Consider the following 23,048-nt stretch of genomic DNA (forward strand, 5'->3'; position numbering starts at 1 on the left):
GGACCCTGCGTCAAAACCCAAGCAGTTCGTCTACTTCCCGACGGACAGGTCCTTCCCTGGGGAGCAACGTCTCCTAAACGACGAGGAGACGCGGGGCCGCCCCTCCCCCGGCAGGGACAACAAGAGCCACACCGGCACACAGGAACACCGGAAATCGATAAAAGTAATGTGCTTTATTTAATTAAAATAGATTAAAAAACAGACTGTGTAAAAGAATTAGGATTCTCAATAATTTACTATTATTTACATGAGCAAATTCTGGTCGTTAGTAGACTCCGTGAGGGATAAAGACACAAACCCACAGCCTCCCCGAGGGCAGGAGGCTCCTGGGGACACTCGGGACCTTTTGCTTGATTCCCGTCCTCTCGGCGGTTACTGCAGAGATGACAACGTTGGGGACCGGAGGAGAGGGACCCTCGCCACCCAGGGACACCGCGCTGTCACCCCTCGCAGGAGGCCAGGTGGGCGCTCCTCCCTCTCCCGAGAACCATCCTCATCCCCGCTCAGGGCCGGTCACACGGGCGCCCGGTTCCCCGTGCCCGTGGCCGCCAGCTCACCTCCCGTAAACACACCCTACCCAACACAAAGGCCACAGCTTCCGGAAAGAAGATGAAAAACACAATGAGAGCCACACGTCCCGGTTTCCTGGGAAAAGCCGGGGCAGGACACACCGCCTCTGTGGTCCAGAACTTGGCGCCTCACCAAGAGCTCACATGAAATGCCCTGGGCACTTGTCGAGGGCGGGGAGGGGGCCCACCAGGAGAAGGCGGGGCAGTGGGTGTCCAGCCCTGGCCTGGGCGTCCTGCAGGCACTTGTGGCTCCTCCACGCGTCGGGGGTGGGGGGACGTCCCAGGGGTGCAGACCCTAGACGTCTGGGGGGCTCCACGGCAGGGGAGGCTGGCTGGACCAGGTCCCCGGCACGGTGGACAGCAGCGGCCACGGCTGGGGGAGGAGGGGCCCAGGGGGACTCAGTCCAGGATGTCCGTCTCGAAGGGCACCAGGTGGTAGTAGGACAGGTTGGTGACATAAGCTGCTGGGTCATCGCCGTCCTCCAGCTCGGGGGCAAACTCGGCACCATTCTCAAACCTGGAATGGGAAAGCACAGACGTGAGGCCGGGGCTGGCTCACTGACCCCCGGCACCACTGAAGGGGACAGAGGGCAGAGGTCACTGGCAGGAGGGGCTTCAGGTCAGACAGCACGGGGGGCTCTCCAAAACGTGGGCCCGTCCACTGTCAGGCACCACCTTACTGCTGTGTGTGGAGCGAGTGTGTTAGGAACCGTGATACAAACGGATCCGACACACGGTCTGACTCCAAAGAGGTTTGGGCTCCGGTTTTCACCACCTTAGAGACTGTTCTCTCAACTGACCAACATTTATCGAGGCGTCTACCTGTCTGTCCATCACCCAGCTGTCCCCCCATCCATCTGTCCATCCACCCACCCGTCCGTCCTTCTACCCACCCACCTACTATCCATCCCCCCCATCCATCCACCCACCCACCCATCCTTCCTTCCTTCCATCCACCACCCGTCCATCCTGGGAGGCCCCCACGTCCCTGGCTTGTGCTGCTCAAGTGCCTATAGGAGACTCACTGCATCCAGAGCTGCCTGTGGGCCCCAGAGTCAGGGGCCCTCGCAAATCTGGGCCTTCGCAAGATCTTGAATGGAGGTCCCACTTGGGGATAAGAGGAGCCAGGAGAGGTTAACTAACTTCCTGAGCTCAGGGAGAGCCCCAGGCGTGGCCTTGACAGTCACCAAGGCCAAGTCCTGCTCTATAATCCCAAGGAGACGCCTGGAAGCACCCGAGGTGGCTTTCCTAGGGTCCCCAGTGTGGTTCCAAGTTCTGTTGTCCAAGGCAGGAAGGTCGGAGGGCAGGGTGTCTTTGGCTGCCCACCGTCTCTAATACGAGGCATCCTCCCTCTGCTCAGGGCCACACAGAGTCCACCTGGGGGTGACCAGAGGCCACCATGCAAGTGGTGTTGCCCCCACCCCCAACCCCCCACACAGGAGACCAGGCCCCTGAGAGCAGGTGTACGGCCCCTGGACCCCTCAGAACCAGCACAGCCCAGCTTGGCAATTTCTCCTGAATGTTCCCCAGCCGGCCACTCAGTCAAAGGAACTCTGTCCCCACGGGTTTATGAGCCAAGGTCTCCCTGTCCTGCAGGGGGGGGGCGAGCACTTCAGGAAGCCCCCCATCCTGGCCGCATCCGCTTTCTTCCTGCGGAGCCCCACGTGGGCCAGGAGCCCAGCCCGGGCACCGGCCAGCGGCTCGGGATCCCTTGTGCGGAAGGGCAGTGGGTCGGTGCACTTACAGGTGCTCCGTGGGGTCCACGGCCAGGGCTGGTCTTTGCCGCTCGGGATCCCGTGGTCGATAACAATCGTTTCCGTATTCGCTAGACAAAATCCATTGGACCGCATGATTTCTGAAAATGAAAGCGGTGCGGGACGGAGTCGGAAGGGGTCAGAGTTGGACCCTGACGCCCTTACCCTGCCACCACCGACCGCCCCTTCGGCCCACACCTCACAGCTTCGGGGCTGACGCAGCCTCCGCAGGAGCCACACCTGCCAAGCCCGCGGCGGCTTGGAGGTGCCTCTCTTCCCCGCCAGAAGGATGCTCTGTTTGTCCGGGGCCCTGGCCACACGCCCTCCCGTGGGCTTGATGCTGGGAAGGAAGGAGTCTGGGCCCGTGGCACACACCGTGGGGCTCAGCAGGTAACCCATCTCTCTAAGCTCTCACCTGGGTCAGACTTTGTACCGCCCCGCTTGCCGGGAGGATCCAGTGAGATCAGTGGGTTTTTTCACCCAAATGGGTGACACCCACCTTTTACTTTATATAATTCTAGATATAAATTGACTTCTTTCCAGCAAGCATGATTTGGAACAATTTTAAAAGCCCCACGAGAAACTTCCCCAGGGTGAAGTTGGTGAAGGCGGATGGTGGTAGGGGGTGCCCTGCGGTGACCTGTATACGTCACTAAGCTTCAATGAGCCAATCCAGGAAATTAGCATTGGGACAATGCTCTCAACTAAAACCCCCCACTTGGAGCTCCCACTGTGGCTCAGCTGGTTATGAACCTAACTTGTATTCATGAGGACGCAGGTTTGATCCCCAGCCTTGTTCAGTGAATTGAGGATCTGGCGTTGCTTTGAGCGTCAGTAGCAAAGGCAGCTCAGATCCCGCGTTACTGTGGCTGTGGTGTAGACCGGCAGCTGCAGCTGCAATTCGACCCCTAGCCTGGGAGCCTCCATATGCTGAGAATGCGGCCCTAAAAAGGCAGAAAAAAAAAGTCCCCCAAACCCCCAAAGAAAACCCCTCCCCACCTGAGCTTCCCCGATGCCCCCTCGCCCATTCTGGACCCGACCCCGGACCTCTGCTGCAGGCAGCTCGCTCGGCCCCTGACAACCTCTGTGACCTCAGCCCTGCCTCGTCTCTCCCGGCTGCAACTAGGGGGGGTCTTTTATCGACTGTGCCTCAATTTGCAGGGTGTACGATCTTGGACAGAGGTGGTGCCGTCCAGCAGGAACCAGAGGGGCTGCTGCTTCCCTTGGGCCATCGGAGCAGGGGGTGCCGCCAGCAGGACTTACTCCCAGGGCGTCGTCTGGGTCTCCAGAGTAGGGAGGTTTCTCCAAAGTGAGGGCACTGCCCTTCTCTTCTTTTAATTCTTACATTTGTTTAGTTAAAGTATAACTGATTTACAAAGTGGTGCCGACTTCTGCTGTACAGCGAAGCGGCCCAGTCGTACACACACGCACATCCTTTTTCCCATACGATCTTCCACCGTGGTCTGTCCCGAGAGGCTGGACAGAGGCCCCCGTGCTGCACAGCGGGACCTCATTGCTCATCCTTCCTAAATGTACTCGTTTGCCTCTACCAACCCCCAACACCCCGCCCCTCCCTCTCCCTCCCCCATCTCCAGCATTCTCTTTGTAGTCAAGAAGCATCTCGGTGGAGAAGCACCGAGATGCAGCAAACGCTGGTTCTCCTTAAGCTCTGGCCCTCTCCTCTCAGCACCTGCCCACGGATCTTTTCTCCAACAGTGACTACCGTCTGCCTGGCGCTGATTTTGTATTTTCCCTGCAGCCCTGTTTTCACAGGTCCATGTGCCATCATCCCTCAGTTCATTCATTCTTCTTTCCCCTTTTCCCTGAAGACAGAGTCGGCCTTGAGAGCACACTCGCACGCGTTCCAACCCCCTCTCCTAATACATGCCCCGTGTTTCCAGCCACAGAACAAAACCCAAAGCAGTGCCTTTTCACAGACTGGTGAATAAGAGTCTCCCTGAGTGGTGAAAATTAAAGTGGAGCCTGCACAGACTGCTGGTTACTGAAAAATGAAATTATATTTCCGGGCTTCCCAAACCTGAATAATCTGATTGTGTGGTTGATGAGTTAATCCAAGTAGCCAAACCCAGGCTGGGGTTGACGCTTCCTTTTAAGCGGCAGAGACGCAGCCGTGGTGTAGAAAAGCAAAATTAAGATTTCTTACAGTTGGTACTATGCTTTTAGATTAACACGGGCTGAAGGATGCTCAAGGCTACATCGGCCAAAGCATCCCCACAGAGGCTACAGCCCTTCCGGAACGGGGGCCAGGCAGGTGGCCGGTTCGGTTCTAGGGGAGCCCCGACCCCCGGCTGGTCAACCTGGAGGCCACCTGAGGCCTGAATGTGAGTCACGCTGCCCCTCACAGGCTCCACCAACTGCACCGCAGAAACAGTCCAGGCTGTAAGGACGGGGCAGCCAGATCTGAGAATGCTGCCAATGGGCCGAAGGCACGCGCCCCCTCTGAGCCACCGGACAGCTGACCATCCTCTTACTGCTGCCACCCTTTGCCAGACCTGTGCTGCATGTCCCCTTCTGTCCTCGCTGCCCTAAAGCCAAGAACAAAGCCAAGGCCCCTCCACGGGACCTCTTTCAGGTCAGCGGGCTGGACGACGGATTCCTGTTCACTTCAAAATGTCTCATTGATGCTTTCGGAGACTATTTAGGTAAAGTCCAGTGTATGTGAGAAATAACTCGCTTTGGAAGTAGGAAGGTCAGTGGGTAGAAACAGGTGGCTTCATAAAAACCAGGGACAGCCCCTCCCCCACAACCCCCATCCTCTGTGGGGCCGTCTCTCCGGAGCCCACGCGTGGGTGCTGGGCTGGGAGCGGTTCGGGAAACCTCCGGCTTCCGCAGCGGCGCTGCCCCCCACCCCGCACACCCTCCCCGGGGCTCTTACCCGATATTTTCACCGGACTTTGGAAGCTGGGCTGAATTTTGTGGACGTTGTCATTTTTTAACACCTGATCCAGGGGAGAGCGTTCGAAGAAGGTGAGCACGACTTCCGACCTGGAGTACTGGGGAGAGACGGCCGTGGTCCCACACGCGCCCCTCGAGGTGGCCCGTGGGACGCCTGCGCCCGCGGCCACGGGACTGACCGCACATCTGTCAGGCTCCGGGCAAGGCCCGGGCACAGGCGGGACGGGGACAGTGGGAACCACGAGGGCCCGGGCTGTGCCAGCGCGCCACACCCCTCCCCCGCACGCCACCGTAAACCGCGCCCTCCGCTTCCTCTTCCCCGGGCGGGACCCCGAGCCCCTGGAGTCCCGAGGCCTCCGGGGGACACCCGCCCCCGTGCCCGACTCTGGGAGGCGCCCCAGCCCGGCCGCACCCACCTTCCGGGGCATGCCAATGACGGTCTTGAGCAGCTTCTCCACCTCATTAAGCCTGGTCTCTATGTCGTGAGCATCCTTTATGGCAACCAGACCTGGATGGAGACAGAACGGCCTCGGTCAGACAGCAGGACCAGGAAGTGCGCTCCCGACGTCACACGGAACCACCAGCAGCCCCCGCATCCCGCAGCCGGCACCCGCCGCCCCGTCACCCTCCACAAAAGCCGTCCAGGAAGGAGTTCCCATTGTGGCTCAGCAGGTTAAGAACCTGACTAATATCCATGAGGATGGGGGTTTGATCCCTGGCCTTGCTCGGTGGGTTAAGGATCCCGCATTGCCGGGAGCTGCACTGTAGGTTGCAAATGCACCTCGGATCCCGTGTTGCTGTGGCTGTGGCTGTAGACCTGCAGCTGCAGCTCTGATTTGACCCTTTGCCCGGGAACTTCCATATGCCGCAGGTGTGGCCTTGAAAAGAAAAAGCTATCTGGGAAGACAGCCTTGGCCTCATGCTGTCCACGGAAAGCCACAGGGAGCCCATCAGACGCTCCTCCAGGCGGAACAGCCTGGCCAGCTCCGTCCCCCGCCAGCGTGGCAGCTGCAGCCCCGGGAAGTGGCCCAGGACCCACCCACCCCCAATGACACAGCTGCAATGACCACAGGGCCATGTAAGCAGGGCCCATAGATAGACATCATTTAAATGCTGGGTTTGGAAGAGAAAAGTTATGTCTTTAGCAGAGAAAACCAACATAGACACGACTCACGGATTCCTTCCAGGAATCTGAGCTTCCCCCTTTGTTCAGTGACCAGAAGCCTCACTGGCTACTAGAAGTGCAGTGTTTTGTCCCTGAAGTGAGAGCACTAACAGCCCGAGACCCGGGGTGGGTTTCTGTTCCCCCGGAGGGTGCAGCGCGTACCCTTCAGAGCGCTGCCAGGCAGGGAGCAACTCAGACTCCCCGGGACGTTTCACCCGTCCCCGTGACGACGACCAAACCACAGAGGCGGATCCTGAACTATTTTCAGGCCCCGAATCTCAGGTTTCAGAAGAGCTGGTTTTATTTTACAGGGCAAAGCGTTGTTCACGTTGCAGGCAACTCGCTGAAGTCCATGTAGTGAGAAAATTAGCTGCCCAAACTACAGGGCTGAAATTAAGAGGCCCAGACCTCGTGGGCCCTGGGAACCAGGGGCGCCCCAGACACGGGGCAGGAGGGGTTTTGAAGGCCTGGGCTGTGCCGGGGTTCTTCACTGTGCCAGCCAGAGTCGGTCAAGGCCAAGAATCCATCCCTCAACCTCCGGGAGCACAGGCCGGACGCCCGTGACCCGGTCACTGGGGGCCCTGCTCGTCAGTGGACTGTATGATCCTGCCCACCCTCCTCAGCCACACGGGCACAGGGCCCCTGCCCACACTGCCCGAGCTGGCACTCCAGCAGGATCCCAGATGTCACCAGACAGGGGCACTAGGCCACCTTCTCCCCATCTCGCCTGGGCTGTCCAGCCCTCCCACCACCCTGCAGGCTGGGGCAGCAAGAGGGAAGAGAGAGAGCAGCAGGTGCAGGTCTCAGGATGCGCATTTCAGATTCACACACACACACTCTCACGCACGCACAGACCGCTCCATGACTGCCTGCTTGCTGTGGACAAGGAACAGAGGGAAGGAGAGAAGATGCAAAATCCTCTGAAGGGTTTCTAGGGAGAGGACGAGTCTATAAATCACCCCACAAAGTGCTTCTTTATTCTAAGACAAGTGAAAGCACCGGCATGTCTCAACCTTTATGGCATCTAGAATACTGGTCTTAAATCAACTGACTTTATGACACAGACGATGCGTTTTTATGTTTTGTAGGTACAATTTACATGGAGATTAGTCTCTTGTCCATCAATGCAAACACAATAGTTATACCCATTTTACAGGATGTAAAGCACGCTAGCCCAGGCTTAGCTTTCTAAGCACCAGGGTACCCTTCATTCTGATAAATGCACTCTGCTCTGCACTCATTCTCTTAGGGTTGTCAGAATTAGCAAAAGACAAAGGACATCTAATTTGATGTGCATTTCAGATAAACAATGAATAATGCAATTGATCAGACAAACTAAAAATGATTCACTGTTTACCTGAAATTCAGACGCACTTGGTGTCTTGTGTTTTATCTGGCAACCTTATCCTCCTGGTGACCTGCTTTCCAGAATGAAGGAGAGAAAGGCAAGAAGGACCTGGTCGGGCCTCTGGAGACATTACTCTGTAGGCTTGGACCACAGACCCTCGGGGTCTGAGCCCAGCCCACCGTCCTGGTCCTCTCCGACTCCAACGCCCACGTCCTACGCCTCTCCTGGGCTGGAAAGCACCCTCCTTTGGTTTTTTAAAAGCATTTCCCATCGTACAGACGGGATGTTACATGTGAAAGGAAAACATTTAACCAAACCAACCAACCAACAGACTCGAAACTCTCTTCCGGGGCCACAGCACAGAAATGAAATAAATCTTCCTTTAAAATTTCTTCTCAAAGCTCACTGAGGTCCCTCCCATCAGGTTTCTCAAGTTCATGACGGATCAGAGCCAAAACACCTGCTGGTAACGCCCAAATCAGGACAAATTCTCGAAATGACAGCACCAGGGGTGGGGTGTGAGCAGAACTCACATCTGGGGCCCCGCGCTGTCACCAAGGACAGATGGCATATGGATGCCCTAGGCTAGCAGCCTGCAGTTGGTGACTTTCTCTTCTACCTGCTGTGTCCTTCCTTTGTGACTGAAGGGCTTTAGCTATTTGTGTGTGTGTGTGTCTCTGTCTTTTTAGGGATGCACCCTTGGGCATATGGAGGTTCCCAGGCTAGGGGTTGACTTGGAGCTACAGCTGCTGTCCTACACCACAGCCACAGCAACGCCAGATCAAGCCACATCTGCAACCTACACCAAAGCTCACGGCAACACCGGATCTTTAACCCGCTGAGCAGGGCCAGCATCCTCATGGTTACCAGTCAGGTTCATTACTGCTGAGCCATGACGGGAACTCCCCTGATGGCTCCTGACGACTGGCAGAGCTTTTCCAAATGTCAGTTGTTTACAGGAACGATCTGAAACTTCATTTTCAAAGACGTGCTTAAGTGCAATAATTTAGGATTATCTAGAACTTTCAACATTTGCATTCCTGATGTGGATGGAACAAAAGCTCTGTGGGGACCTTGTGTGACTCCATTTTACTATCTGAGATCGTAATTCTGCTACAGGCTTCAAAGTCCCTTCAAGGAGATGAAGCCCAAAGCCAGGACAAGAATTATCAGACCCTTATCATGTCTCATTGTCACGTCCCCTGGCCCACCTTGAGCACCCTGGCCTGCCTCCTACCCCTGCTAGGAAAGGTACCTGACTCCTCTCCCTGCCTCTGTGTCACCTGGTTCCCTAAAGACCAGGCGGAGGAGCAAAACTTGCCTCCAGACCAAGAGGAGTCAAGACGCAGCCCTTATGCATGCAGAGTGGGCCCGGGTGGGAAGAATCAGGTCCCCCTCAGGTCCGCGGCCTGGGGCTACCAAAGCCACTGGAACACGTGCAGTCTCTCTCGCCATCCCTCAAGATGTACTTCCGCCTTAATAAATGTGTAACGCGCCTGCTGCTTCCATGCTTTGCTGGGGTGCGGTGAGGACCGAGGAAACAATGCAATTCTATCATTCTGGTGCAAATTCTATCAATTGTAAAATCTACAGGCAGGCAAAAGTTGTGAATTTGCACCCCTGAACAGAAAAGTTCAAACCCCTCTTGGTTACGACTGTAGTTCCAGGACTTGCCATAAGAGGGCGCCAGGAGCTCGCGAAAGGGGCCGCGCCACATCCACGTTCTCTCTCCTCTCAGAAAACTTAACTCGGAAGACGTCACAGCCTCAGGACGTTCTCTAATTTCTGATAAATCATAATCACCTGCATGATCTCAGTTTTTTGGCCACACCCACAGCATGTAGCAGCTCCAGGACCAGGGATGGAACCCGTGCCACAGCAGCAATAATGCTGGATCCTTAACCCACTGAGCCACCAGGGGACGCCCATAACCTGATTTTTAAAATTTCACTCCACAGTTTATGACGTGAGAAACGTATCCTGGTACGGACCACAATGGTTAAAAATTTGAAGCCAAAAGATTGACAAGAGGACTTAAAATTTCAGTGTGTCAATTTCACACCTCTTTTGGGTTAAATTCAGCCTCGAGAAAGAGAATGGACTGTGTACACGCGTAACTGAATCCCTCTGTTGTAGAGCAGTGATTATTACAACACTGTAAATCAACTACAACAAAATTTTTAAAAATGAAAAAACAAACATTAAGTAATTAATTCAGCCTAGAGCAGCCAGGGTGCCCTTGAAAACTCAGAACACAAAGAGCTTCCATCTGTCCCAGGGTTAGTGCCTTTATCCAAACACGGACACCCCATCCTCTAGGAACCCAAACTGAACACGTGATCAGTCCACGAGAGCAAGAGACAGAATCCTCAGTACAGAGACCAGGGTCCCACATCCTGCTTCCAAATGACCATGTCTGGTGACTGTCCCAGCCGCCAGGGACAGACGGACGTGGGGCTGAATCTGCCCCAGTGCCTTCTGCCCCCGTAATTCTGCACGTGAAGACAGATGCCTCTCGGGTCAATGGGCAAGGTGTGCCTGTTACCCAAAGAACACGAATCTCTTAAGAGGAGACCCATGACAGCCCCAGGGAAACTCTGAGACGTGAACTTGAACTTTCAAATTGAGTCAAATAAGAAATTACACTCCAAGGGTCCATCCACACACTGTCCAGAGGAGCGGGCGCTGGGGCGAGGGGAGGAAGGCGGGTATCCTGCCTGCACAAGGAATACATATTCCTAAAGGCTGAGCGTGATACAAATGTGGGGAACAAGTTTTTTTGTCTTTTTAGGGCTGCACCCATGGCATGTGGAGGTTCCCAGGCGAGGGGTCAAATTGGAGCTGAAGCCGCCGACTACACCACAGCCACAGCAACGCGTGATCCGAGCCGTGTCTGCGACCTATACCATAGCTCATGGCAACACTGGATCCTTGACCCACTGAGCGAGGCCAGGGATCGAACCTGTGTCCTCATGGATACTAGTCAGGTTCATTAACTGCTGAGCCATAACAGGAACTCCTGGGGAATAAGATATTTTAAATTTTCCAGAAAAACTGTCAACAATTCCTCCTTCCTAAGCATCTGTTTCCTGAACAGGCAGCCGCTGTTCCAGAAGCGGGGACTCTGATTAGCTTGAGAGCGTGACGGGCAGGTTATCCTTTGCCATCAAGCCCCGGGACGGCGGCGTTCAGCCCCTGTCTGCACTCGGCTGTGCCAGGCACCTGTCAGGTGGTGGACAAGCCCTGCCCCCCACCCTGGCCAGGACGATGGACACGAAGCTGACGCTGACACAGACAGCTGTCCCCTGAGAGGCCAGGAAGACACAGCAGGAAGCCCGCCAAGCGCAGGGCAGGCGGGGAGGCAGACCTCACGCCAGCGCAGCAAGGAGCCCGGCTGCCCTCGCAGGCTCCGCCCCACGGCAGCTCTTCCTCAGTCACACGCAGCCTGGCCCGGTCACCTCTGCCATCACCAGGAGGATTCTGGTCAAGGCCCTGGGGACACAGGGACCATCTCTTGAGGGGTGACGAGCAAAAGTGGCTACTGGGAGTTCCCATCGTGGTGCAGTGGTTAACGAATCCAACTAGGAACCATGAGGTTGCGGGTTCGGTCCCTGCCCTTGCTCAGTGGGTTAACGATCCGGCGTTGCCGTGAGCTGTGGTGCAGGTTGCAGACCTGGCTCGGGTCCCGCGTTGCTGTGGCTCTGGCGTAGGCCGGTGGCTACAGCTCCGATGAGACCCCTAGCCTGGGAACCTCCATATGCCGCAGGAGCGGCCCAAAAAATAGCAAAAAGACCAAAAAAAAAAAAAAAAGAAAAGAAAAGAAAAAGTGGCTACTGGACGCCTCCTATCACCCAAGGAAGTCAACGTGAACAAAGACGTCAATAAACATGATTTCAGTGGGATGACAGTGTCAACCCCTGGTGACACCGTGCCCATGCTCACGGTCCCCCAGCGACCCTGCTGTGACAGCTGCAGCCCCAAGGCGGCACCCTGAGGGATGCCCTGCTCAGAGGGGCCGGGCCTGTGGTCACCCTGCGGCTCCAGTCCGAGCCTCCCCCAGGAGGCCACCTGCTCCTCGTGTCTCACTGGCTTGGGGTCACTGTCACCACGCCCCATCTCCCTCACTTTGAAATACCTTCTGCCTTTTGGGAAAATGGTTATAAGACCAGACAGTGGAGCCCACCAGGCCCAGACTTATTTTAAAAAGAGAGAAGGACCACGTCCCAGGGGGCCAGGCCGAGGGCAACCAGGTGTGCCAGCAGGTCCCAAGGTAGAGGCTGAACCAAGCCTCTCCCTCCTTGGACACCTGGTGGGAAGGGGCCTGGAGGCTCTGCAAGCTTGTCCCTAGGTTTCCAGGCCACTCCTCCCCTAGCTGAGTGTCAGCCCAGGTCACAGGGCTCACAGCACAGCCTGAGCCCTGACGGGTGAGGCCATGGGGCTACGGCACACTGGAGGGAGGAGAGGCCCGGAGCTCCGGGCAGGGAGCCCCGAGCGAAGCCTGAGCAGCTGCAGAGCACAAGGTTAGAGCAGAAAACATCAGGGCGAGAGGGAGCGGCGGGCTCCCAGGAGGCGGCGGGTGCGCACCAGACCCGGGACACGGGCAGGGCAGCCCCAGCCGGGAGCCTGCACACGGAAGAGACTCAAAACCAGGTCCCTGAATCGAGCGAGCACCCAAACGCCCAGAGAGGTAAACCTGGTCCCCCCTGGAAGGGGCAGGAGCCCCGGCAGGGAGGCGGACCTGGGGCGGGGCTGTGAGAGGCAGGACCCCAGGCCCCGCTCTGGCCCCCCTGCCCCAGGGCCCAGCGGGCTGGTCAGAGGTGACCTCTGATCTGCTCCTGACCCGGGTGCAGCCTCTGCTCTATTTTCAGCCACTTGCACCACGTAAACTGGGGGGCTCTGCAGTTGTCCCCACATCAGGTGGCGATCGCCACCCCCCCCTTGTTTTGAGAGCAGAGCGCTGGTCCCCTAGAGCTGACGGGGTGGAGTCCGGCTGGTGGCCTGTGCCCAGGCCCCTCTGGTAGGTTCCGGACACCTCCCTTCCTGGTCCTCCATCTCAAATCTACTAGCCGGTCTGCAGGATGCAGGCAGACCATCATCGGTGCTGAAGGTGAACAGACGTTACCCCGGCACCCCCACAGGGCTCTCCGGGAGGGGCCTTATTTGGAGAAGAGGCCAACGTACCACGTTGGAAGCTGGGCCCTCCACCAGCTCCTCCTGCAGGCCTTCTGTGTTGGCCCCGACACGCCTACAGCCACGTCTGGTCTCTCAGGAAAGCCCGCGCTCTCTCTCCAGGGAAAGGTCAGACAGCCTGACCCCTTCTCACACCTCCCCTGCCTCCCCCCATCCTCCGCCCAGCCTTGCTCAGCACAGCAGCCAGAGTGCCCAGCAGGCACATCAAGCCACACCCTGCTGGGAGCTCTCTGATGGAAGCTGCCCACCTCTGAACAAGAGCCCCACTCTGAGCGGACTGTCCACTCCCCACCCCCAACCTCCCACTTCCTCTACCCCCCTCTCTCCCCTCCAGCAACAATGGGCTCTTCACTACTTAGAGCCACTGGGCACACGCTGGCCTCAGTGCCTTTGCACTTGCTCTGGCCGCTGCCTGGAAGCTATTCTCCAAGTATCCACAGAGTTCACGCCCTGCTTCCTCCAGTCTTGACTCCCAGGTCACTTCCTCTGAGCCCTCCTGGACCAGCCCATCTGAAAGTGAGGTCCCCCGCCCCGACCCCGACAAATCATAGCAACTCTTTTTCCTACTTTTCTTCTCTTCTGAACATGTACACCCAGCTCAGGTAATTTTGTAACTTATCTTTATCACTGGATATCTCTCGCCCAGAAGAGACTCACAAGGGCAGAGGTTTTGTGTCTGTTCTAGTTGCTGCTGTGTCCCCAGAACCTAGGCGACACTCAGCACAGGGGAGGCACCCACTGGGCACTTGGTGAGCGAATAAAAAACCAAAATGTTGGTTTTTCAGTCATCAGGAATCAAAGATCACCCGACTACTTTGGAAGTAGAATCTGGGCTGCAGTGCTGGAATGGGCATTATTTTTTAAAAAATCAAAATAGTGCAAGAGCCCCAAACAGTCATTGGGGAAATTCTGCACATTTGTCTTTTATTTGTTTATTTATTTATTTATTCATTTATTTAGTCTTTTTAGGGCCGTACCTGTGGCATAAGGAGGTTCCCAGGCCAGGGGCCAAATCAGAGCCACAGCTGCCTGTCTACACCACAGCAAGGCGGGATCCTTAACCCACTGGGCAAGGCTAGGGATCCCACCTGTGTCCTCATGGATACTAGTCGGTTTGTTACCGCTGAGCCATGACGGGAACTCCTGCACGTCTGTCTTAAAGTAAACCTTCCCAATTGTGAGAGCCGCGGCGGGCAAGAGAGCTCGCCACGTCTGGTCAGGAAACCCTGAACCACGTTAAATATTACATAGAGCAGATTTAAGTCAGACTCGGCCCCGCCTGTGTCATTGTGTGGAAAAAGCAGAAAGGGCACCTCTGTCCCCTCGGGCAGGGGGACGAGAGATGGAGGGTGGGTGTGTCAGAGCCGGGTGCAGAGGTGAGAGGCCAAGGCACCAAGGAGAAGAACAGAAACCAGACAGGCCCCGCGCTCCGCCCAGACAGAGGGCCCTGCGCCGCCAGGCCACACAGGGGTTAAAGACCTCTGCCCACATGCCACCTGGAAACTATGTGTGGCCAAGGCCAGCACCCACGCGTGCGTGGATCAGAGGGAACGTGCCCCCGCCACGCCTGCTCCCACGGCAGTGCTCCGGGGCCCCAGACACAGGCTGTGCACCTGCCTGACCGCACAGCGAATTGAAGATGCAGGCGGGGGCCGAGGCTTCCCCACCCTCTGCAGGTCTTCGGTCCTACATTTATGAGAGTGACCGGCCTGCTGCCCGCTCAGCCTGTGGAACCCGGAAGTGTCCACAGAGCTTCTGATGAGACAAGCCTGCCAGTCTAAGCCAGGCCAGAACTACTCGGTGAGTTTTAATGGAAGGGATCCGATGCCGAGTGGCACTGAGAACACGGCCTCTCCAGCACCACACGCATCTGATGCCTTTGGCGGGTAGGGCCTGTGCATCCAATCTTTTCATGCAAATCATTAATCAGCCTGGAAAAAGGTGGGATCTTCCTTTACATAACGGAGACACATTCTACTTAGAAAACAACTTTCCCGGAATTAAAGGGAGCTGAAAGAGGAGGAGGAGGAGGCTGGGAACTCGGGTGGTGCCGGGGGAGGGCCAGCGTGCCACCCAGCGGAGACCCGAGGACCAGAGCAGGGGATGGATGCCCCCTCCTGGGGCCCCGGGGCCGCCCTCACCTCTCCCCGGTGCTGAGCTGAGCTGGCCCTGGGGGAGGCCCCCTCCGGTCAGGCCTCCAGCCAGGACAACGATTCCCCGTCCCACCAGGGCTGTCGGCACAGGCTTTACACGCAACCCAGACCCGCATCTAACAGCCGCGACCCCCCCTGTGCCCCCACCTCCTCTAACACTCACTTCTCATTTTCCTTCTCAGACACTTGGAAACAGCTCTCGTATCCCCTAGCATCTGGTTTCTCCCTGGGGGTCCCCTCTTCCTGGCCCTGTCTCCTTGGAGGGCCCCCTCTGTGGGGGACTGTGCGCTGACACCTCCCAAACCCAGAACGGACCCGGCACAACTCGCACAGAGGGACAGAGCCAGGCGCGTGTGCAGGGCAGGTCATGTGCCTCACGCACACCTGCCTTCTGCTCTGGATGAGGCGGTGTCCCCACCAGCCCCCAAGGCGACCAAAGCTACACCTCCTCCGTACCATCTACAACCCCGGCAGCCAGCAGCCATTAAGGGGGACAACGAAGGCCACAGTCACGGAGGGCTCACTACGTGGGACACGGGGCATGAACCTCTGTTCTCACAAGTGGGCATCGGGGACTGTGCTGCGGGGGAGGGGCCAGACGGGAGCGGATTTCCAGAGCCCGCCCCGGGTCACAGCCGAGCTGGGTCCCCAACAGAGTAAGGCTGGGGGGGTGGATATGGAGCAGGAGAGGGACGGGGGGGGGGGGGCAGAGGGGAGGGCAGGGACGGCAGGCTCTCTGCCCAGGCTCTGGGGCTCCTGCTTGTTCACCCCACCTTGTTCCAGAAAGGACACAAGTCACTGAGCAAATTGTTCCTTCAGTCTAAGTTTCCTGGGCTTGGACCTTCATTTGCTAAATTAAAAATATAATAACTCACACAGCCAAGGAGTAAATCAAGGTAAACTGCTGCCCTGCTTGAAACGCTACTGAACCACCCCCAGAGCAGCCACAAGTGCCAGGCCAGGAGCAGGCGGTCTCACTCAGGGCCTGCAAACCCTCTGGCTTCGGGAACCTGTCCAAGTGACGCATCTGCCAGAGGATGTGTCATGAGAATGAGCTAATTATCCACAGAATTCACAGGCTGGGGTGAGGCTGTCACCAGGGGGGCTGGAGACCGCAAGACCTCAGGCAGACAGGCAGCTTCGGAGACCCTCGGTAAATGGGGACCCTCCGTAAACTATGTCTCTTCAGGAAGTGCCCCCAAAAGTGCCCAGGCCCTGCTTAAAGGACGGCTCTGGGAGGCGTCACAGAGTCTCAGAGCTGCAGGTGGCCGCACAGGTGTGGTGGGGGGCTGACCCAGTCCCTCCTTCTCAACCTCGGGTCTGGCTTCCTCCCCTCCAACCTCCTCTCCGCGGCCTCCAAACGCCAGCCCGCGAGTAGGAAGTGGGAAGCCACCCAGTTCTCTGAAACTCGAGTCCCCAAGAGCCAGGAAAGTCACAAGGCTCGGGAGGAGGCGGCCAGGGTTAATCAAACCCGAATGCGGACGCACCCCGCGGGGCCCCTCCTGGAATGACAGAGGCCACGTGGCACCTCGCACGTCGGTCAGCAGGGACAAGGGGCGCGGCCCTGCCCGGCTAGGACCGCGAAGGGGCTGCCAGACACGGCGCGACCCCCGCCGGACGCTGCGCTGAACTCTCCCAAACGTCCCCCCGCCCCTCCTGCCGCGGCCAGCGCTGGACGGTGGTTGACCTTGGTGATGGTCAAGGCAACCAGCCTCGGCCAGGGGCCACGGTGCCGATGTGCGGATTCCTGCCGCTGCCACTGCGGCCCGGGCGCCCCTCGCCTGGGGGAAGGCGGAGCCCCTCTCCCTGCACGTCGAAGGAGCCCGCACCCTCCCCCCGGTCCCCGACTCCCACCCAGTGCCCCGAGAGCCCAGCCCCGAGGCCGGGCCCGCGCCCACCTTGGCGCAGCGGCGCGCGCGCCAGCTCCGGCCGGTCCTCGGGGAAGGCGTCGCGGAGGCGCTGCCACAGGCGGCCCAGGTCGGCCAGGCTGCGGTGCAGGTACAGCACGCTGCGGTCCGACCACTCGGTGCGGATCTCGAAGAACTCCTCCTCGTCGCCGCGCCGGCTGACGATGAGCCTGCGGATGCCGTTCACCCAGCAGCCGCGCACGAACATGTTCACGAGCGACGTGCCCTCAAACACCGCCGAGGCCATGCCGCGGGCCGCGCATGCCCCGGCCGGCAGGGGGCGCGCCCGCCCGGGCCGGGGGCAGCCCGGGGCCGGGGTCCGCCCAGAGTCCGTCGGGCGCCTGTATCTGCCCGGGATCTGCGCGGAGCCGGGGTCAATCCAGGGCCGGGGTCCGCCCGAAGTCCGTCCGGCGCCGGGATCGGTCCGGGATCTGCGCGGAGCCGGGGTCTGCCCGGCCTGGGGTCGGTCCGGCGCCGGGGTCCGTCCGAGGTCTGTCCAGAGTCGAAGAGACCTGGGATCTGTCCGGAGCCGGAGTCGGTCAGGGTCTGCCCGGGCTCAGTCCCGGGCTGGCGCCCCTCCGAGGTCTACTTGGGGCCGGGGTCCGTTTGGGCTCCGTCCGGAGACCGGGTCGGTAGGAGGCCTGCTCGAGTCCGGGTCCGTCCCGGCCCGGGGTCGCGGCGGAGCGGGTCTGCGGATGTCGGCCGGGCCTCCGCGCGCTCTCCCGGAGGGCGAGGCTACGAGCGGCGGGGCCGGCCGAGCCGAGGCTTATAAGGCACTTCCCATCGCGGGCGGCGCGGTCGCCGACGTCGAGGCCGCGGCCGCCTCCGCCTTCCCCGCCTCCAGGCAAGAGGACACGCCGCGCGCGGAGGGGTGGCCTGGCCGCCGCGCCCCGCGCCGCCTCCCGAGCCCGCGCTGCTGGGGCCGCGGGGACCCCCGGCCGCCGGGCGGGGCGGAAACCCCAGCGCCGGCCCCGCCTCCCGCCTCCCCCCTCCGCTCCGGGTCCCGAGCCGCCGGCCCGGACTGGACGAGACTGGGGGTGGGAGGGCCGGCCGGCCTGTGCCCGCCGGGTTCCTGGGGAGACTCTTGTCTTTCCGTTTCTCGATCCTGCGCGCCCCACCCGGCCCGCGAGGGGGTGGCAGTGGCACGTGTGCGGGCGGGGGGCGAGGGCGGGGCGCACGGGCTCCGGGGACTTGGCGCCGGGACCGTCTGCCAGGTTCTCCACTGCGCGCCGCCCCCCCATCCACCCTGGGCCGGGCCGGGCTGGGGCGGCCCCCGCCCCGCGGCCCCCGCGCATTCCAGTCGCGCCGCTGCCTGGCCTTGGCCCGGACGCGGCTGGAGACAGACGGGGACGCGGCGGGACAGACAGGCCCGCGCCAGCCAGCCGAGGGGCCGCCCTCCAAAAGGAGAGGGGACCTCCCTGCTGAGAAGTGGGACCGACCCGCGGTGGGAAAGAGCATCCCCGCGGCAGCGGGGGCCCTAGGTGAGCGAGGGGATTTCGGAAGCGGACCCGGGGAAGCCGCCCGCCTGCAGAACTCTGGTTCACAGCGGCCTGCTCCTCACGCTGTTCCTAATTGGGAAGAAATTTCGAACGATAGGTCCAGAATCGGAAGTTAGTTCAAGAACTGCAAGTTGGTTCCAGAGGCTGCAGGGACCTCACCCCGCCCCAGGCGGTGGAGAAAGAGCCTGGGCGCAGAAAGGACTGGGGCCGGGGCAGGTTGCCGGTGACTTGATTCAATCCAGACCGAGAGGTGCGCACCCCTGCTTCCCGTTTCCCGAGAGACAGACACACACACACAGACACACAGACACAGACACACACACACACGTTTTACTCAGTGATTTGCCCTTATCCTGTCTTCAAAGTTCATCATCCAAGTTTATCTTTACCTCCCATTTTCCGTGTAAACTGGGAAGAGAAGGTGTTTTCCACCGCCTGGGGACCCCGCCATGCGGCAGCGGTCACTAAGTGCTGGTGACTGAGAGACTGGCCACCTAGTCGCAGGAGGGGCGGAGGGAGGCTGCGGGGGGAGCCAGGCAGGGCAGAGTTTCACCTCTTCCCACAAAGCCCCATCCTCAACCTCTGTGGGCACGTTGCCTCCTCTCACTGCCCCTGGGCTGAGCAGTGGCTCTTCGACTTTAAAGCCAGAATTACGGTGCTTTTATGCCTCCTGTACAGTCTTTTCTAGGAACAATCCGGGCTTCGTTCCCTGTTGCCCAGGAGACCTGACTTTGTGAGGCTGCCCTTCAGTTGCACCCGGCGCTTCTGGTCACTGAAGAGAAGGAAGCATTTTCCTATCAGGATGTTTGTTTGTTTAAAGACACCTGAAACTAGAGAGTTAAAAATAACAACTCAGAAGTCACTAATCATTACAGAAATTCAGAGTGAAATGCAATGACCTGCCACTTTTTAATCCTTTGCATTGATATAGACTTTTTACTTTTTTTTTTTTTTTTTTTTTTTTTTTTTTGCTTTTTAGGGCTGTACCTGCAGCATGTGGAAGTTCCCAGGCTAGGGGTCGAATCAGAGCTGCAGCTGCCAGCCACAGCCACAGTGATGCAGGATCCAGGCTGCATCTTTGACCTACACCACAGCTCACAGCAGCGAGGAATCCTTAACTCACTGAGCAAGGCCAGGGATCGAACCCACATGCTCATGGATCCTAGTTGGGTTCATTACTGCTGAGTCACAACAGGAACTCCCTGATAAAGACTTAAAAAATCTATTAAGAAAAATTATCCATGGAGCTCCCATCGTGGTGCAGCAGAAACGAATCCGACTAGGAGCCATGAGGTTGTGGGTTTGATCCCTGGCCTCGCTCAATGGGTTAAGGATCCGGCATTGCTGTGAGCTGTGGTGTAGATCGCAGATGCGGTTCGGATCCCAAATTGCTGTGGCTGTGGCGTAGGCTGGCGGCTAAGCTCCAATTGGACCCCTAGCCTGGGAACCTTCATATGCCACGGGTGCGGCCCTAAAAAGACAAAAAAGACTAAAATAAAATAAAATAAGATAAAATGTCAGTGGAAAAACTGTCCATGAAAATGACTGCTGGGTTCAGCATAGGGATACAGATAGACATGAAAAGAAAAAAAAAAAAATGCTAAATTAGGAAAGAGGCCTGCCAAATCCCTAAGGATGCCTTTGAGGTGGTGAGAACAAAGTCAAGGTGCAAGAGTGTCCACAGGGACTTTTGCCTTATCGGTAGTTCTTATAGACATTTCTGAATTGCATGAATGCACATATTACTTGTGGAATTTTTTTTTTTAATGGCTGTGGCATATGGAAGTTTCCAGGCTAGGGGTCGAACCGGAGCTATGGCTGCCGACCTATGGCACAGCCACAGCAACTCAGGATCTGAGCTGCATCTGTGACCGATGCCACAGCTCACAGCAACACCAGACCCTTAACCCACTGAGCAAGGCCAGGGATAGAACCTGCATCTTCATGGGTACCAGTCAGGTTCTCAACCTGCTGAGCCGCAACAGGAACTCCAACTTGTAGAATTTTTTAAAGGGATATCTAGGCGCCTGGAGAACCTGGAGGTACAGAGCCAGAATGTCCCCAGTCTTGACTCTGGGCAGCGAGAACAGGTCCTACCCCAGGACCTGTGTTATGTAAACCTCAGGAACAGACCGGGAGGAGGTGGGGTGGTTTCGGGTTGTAAATCAAGCTGATCAGGCAGCTCCGTGCCCGAGGCCACATAATACCTGTTGTTGCTGGGAACAAAGAGGAGCGCTTGGGGTCACCTGCCCATCTCCCAAGCCTGGCTCCGGTTACACAGGTGTGTCTAGGAGGCAGCCTGGGTGTGGCCAGCACCTGGGAAACCAGACACATCCATCTGATTCTTAAGAATAAAAAATGGGAATCAAAGACTTCATGAAATGCAGGGCCCTGGCTTTTGACGGGATGTTTATTTTTCTTCTGTGGTTGTTTGTTTTGGCTTCGGTGACGTTAAGCTCTGTGATTTCTTGCTAACCCTTACGGTCCAGAAGAGTAAGGGGCAAAGGTTGGTTGTCACTCTAGGTCACCCTCTGTGTCCCACCCCTGCTGCATCGGACCACACAGTAGGCAGCTGGAGGCTCAAGGCAGGAGGTGAGATTAGGCTGGAGCAGGTCCAGCGCAGCCCTGACCCCACAGGCTCAACACTTTGTAACCCTCCCCCCACTCTATCTCCACCATACGCAAAGTTGGGGCTAAAGAGTCTCCCCGCCCCACCCGCCGGGAGCTATTTTTTGCCCAATTCATGCCTAAATGGTTCCTGAGCAGGAAACAGGTGAGCAGCACAGGAGCAGGTGGTTACAGCACTTGCAGTATCTGCCTGGGCTTATTATGGTCTTGAACGTACTCATGCCTGAAAGTGAATTATCAGTACAACCCAGGATAATCTATGAAAACGCTAATTGACACAAATAATTTAAGCTGTTCATCCAAAAAAAAAAAAAAAAGTTTTTTCCATGACTGCCTGTGCTTGCATGAGTCCGTTAACTCGTTGCAGAAGCACCATGATTTGCATTGAGAAACCACCTCTTGGGTGGTTCTGGACAAGGAAGCTGGTTCAGCGAGCATCCTGCAAACATAGCTCTTCCTCTTTCTCTGCAAATGAATAGTCGTAGGGGGGCCTCAGGGCCCAGAACATTCTAGACCCCTTGACTGGTCTGAGCCTCACCACAGCCCTTAGGGACAAGGAGGGCAGGATAGCTGCCCCTGCAGGCCAGGAAACTGGGGTCCAAGAGGGGCTGAAGTGCACCTGAACCCGGGCCCCGGCTGTGGTCCAGTCACACCCACCTCCCTTCGTGCTCCTGGCATCTCCCATGCCGGTGGTGGACGTCAGGCTCACAGACGGACAGGCCTGCGCCCTCCGCCCCCTCCCTTCGGCTGATTCTCAGATCTTTTAGGCCAGTGCATCTCAAGCCCTCATGGGCCTGTGACTCCCCTGGGAGCCTGTGAAAAAGCAGATCTGGATTCAGGAGGTCTGGTGGGGCTTGAGAATCTGCATATCTGCCGAGTTCCCAGGAGGTCCCTGAGTGCATTTTCTGCTGGCCACTCTGAGTAGCACGGCTGATTCCAGCCTCAACCGGACGAAGCGGGGCTAGATGGTGTCAGCAGACACAGCGGGACCATCCCTGGTGTCTGCATCGGTTCCTGACGGCAACGACGGGCTGATGGTGTTTTCCTGGCTAGAACTGCATCTCCATGAGGCTTGGGGCTGCACCTGCTCCTTCATATGTGTGAACCCACCGCCTGCCACTGTGCCTGGCACGGGGCACAAAGAGTCTCTAAGTATCTGCTGAATGAATTGAGTAAGGAAAGGAGGGACGGAGCCAACGATCGGCCACTGTCCTTCCACCACAAAGACGCCACCCCTCGACTTCCAACAGTGGACACCAGGGAGGGTGCCCCAATCTTATCGTCCAGATTTTCCCAGAGACCCAGACCCCGGGGAGCAAACCATCTTCCAAGGGGTTCGTGGTGACCATTTTTCAGACACAGGATCCCAGCCAGGCTAATGTTTCCTCTCTGCGCTTTTGACATTTTCCAGATGTCATGCCTTCGGCAAGCATCACTGCCGCAGTCCTTCGAAGGCAAGTCCGAGGTTGATCTAAGCAGGTTCCCGCTTGCCCTGTCCACACGGTGGCTGCTCCTGTATCACCGCAGATGCTGGGCGGGCTGTGCAGCCCCTACCACGTTCATTGCATCTGTCTCCAGACTGTAAAGTAGGGTCGAGCCACCAAAGCGCCGCGACCCGCTCGGGCAGGAATTCTCTGACTCTGTCTTTTCCTTCACATCTGCCCCCCTCCCTGTTACCCCCACGGAATCCCAGCCCCGTTCCTGATGACCTCGTCTCCGCGGTTCTTGCCAACCTGAGTGCCGTTCCACAATGCCCCTTTTCTGAGGATGGGATTTGGCTGCTCAAGGCCTGAGTAGCAGACTTTCCCCGAACGCGTCTGCGTAGACTTACGACGACATTTTTAACGTGACATTGAAAAAAAACAAAACACAACCATGAAAGCCCCAAACGGCTGGAGAGCATCAGCATCTTCACAGCA

At 57.9% G+C, this 23,048-nt stretch overlaps 2 protein-coding genes across 2 annotated transcripts; one reads left to right on the plus strand and one right to left on the minus strand.

Moving 5' to 3' along the window:
• Positions 146-17,855, minus strand: PXDC1 (PX domain containing 1). The gene is given in 6 exon segments (XM_001928852.5): positions 146-1,086; positions 2,314-2,341; positions 2,344-2,424; positions 5,220-5,337; positions 5,656-5,747; positions 16,994-17,855. Coding segments are annotated over 6 exon segments (693 nt in total). The 5' UTR covers positions 17,250-17,855; the 3' UTR covers positions 146-968.
• Positions 17,248-22,992, plus strand: LOC110261697 (collagen alpha-1(III) chain-like). Its single transcript, XM_021099999.1, has 3 exons — positions 17,248-17,689; positions 17,776-18,483; positions 22,541-22,992. Exons 1-3 carry the CDS (start codon positions 17,248-17,250, stop codon positions 22,597-22,599), a joined length of 1,209 nt encoding a protein of 402 aa, XP_020955658.1. The 3' UTR covers positions 22,600-22,992.

The sequence above is a fragment of the Sus scrofa genome, chromosome 7 (genome assembly GCF_000003025.6).
Source record: "Sus scrofa isolate TJ Tabasco breed Duroc chromosome 7, Sscrofa11.1, whole genome shotgun sequence".
Classification (NCBI taxonomy): Eukaryota; Metazoa; Chordata; class Mammalia; order Artiodactyla; family Suidae; genus Sus; species Sus scrofa.

Bases quoted from the DNA above. Each gene is read 5' to 3' on its own strand.
- LOC110261697 (XM_021099999.1), top strand. From the start codon at position 17,248: ATGCCGCGGGCCGCGCATGCCCCGGCCGGCAGGGGGCGCGCCCGCCCG. The intron at 17,690-17,775 runs GTCTGCGGATGT...GAGGCTTATAAG, and splicing joins CCGGGGTCGCGGCGGAGCGG to GCACTTCCCATCGCGGGCGG. The intron at 18,484-22,540 runs GTGAGCGAGGGG...GACATTTTCCAG, and splicing joins CGCGGCAGCGGGGGCCCTAG to ATGTCATGCCTTCGGCAAGC.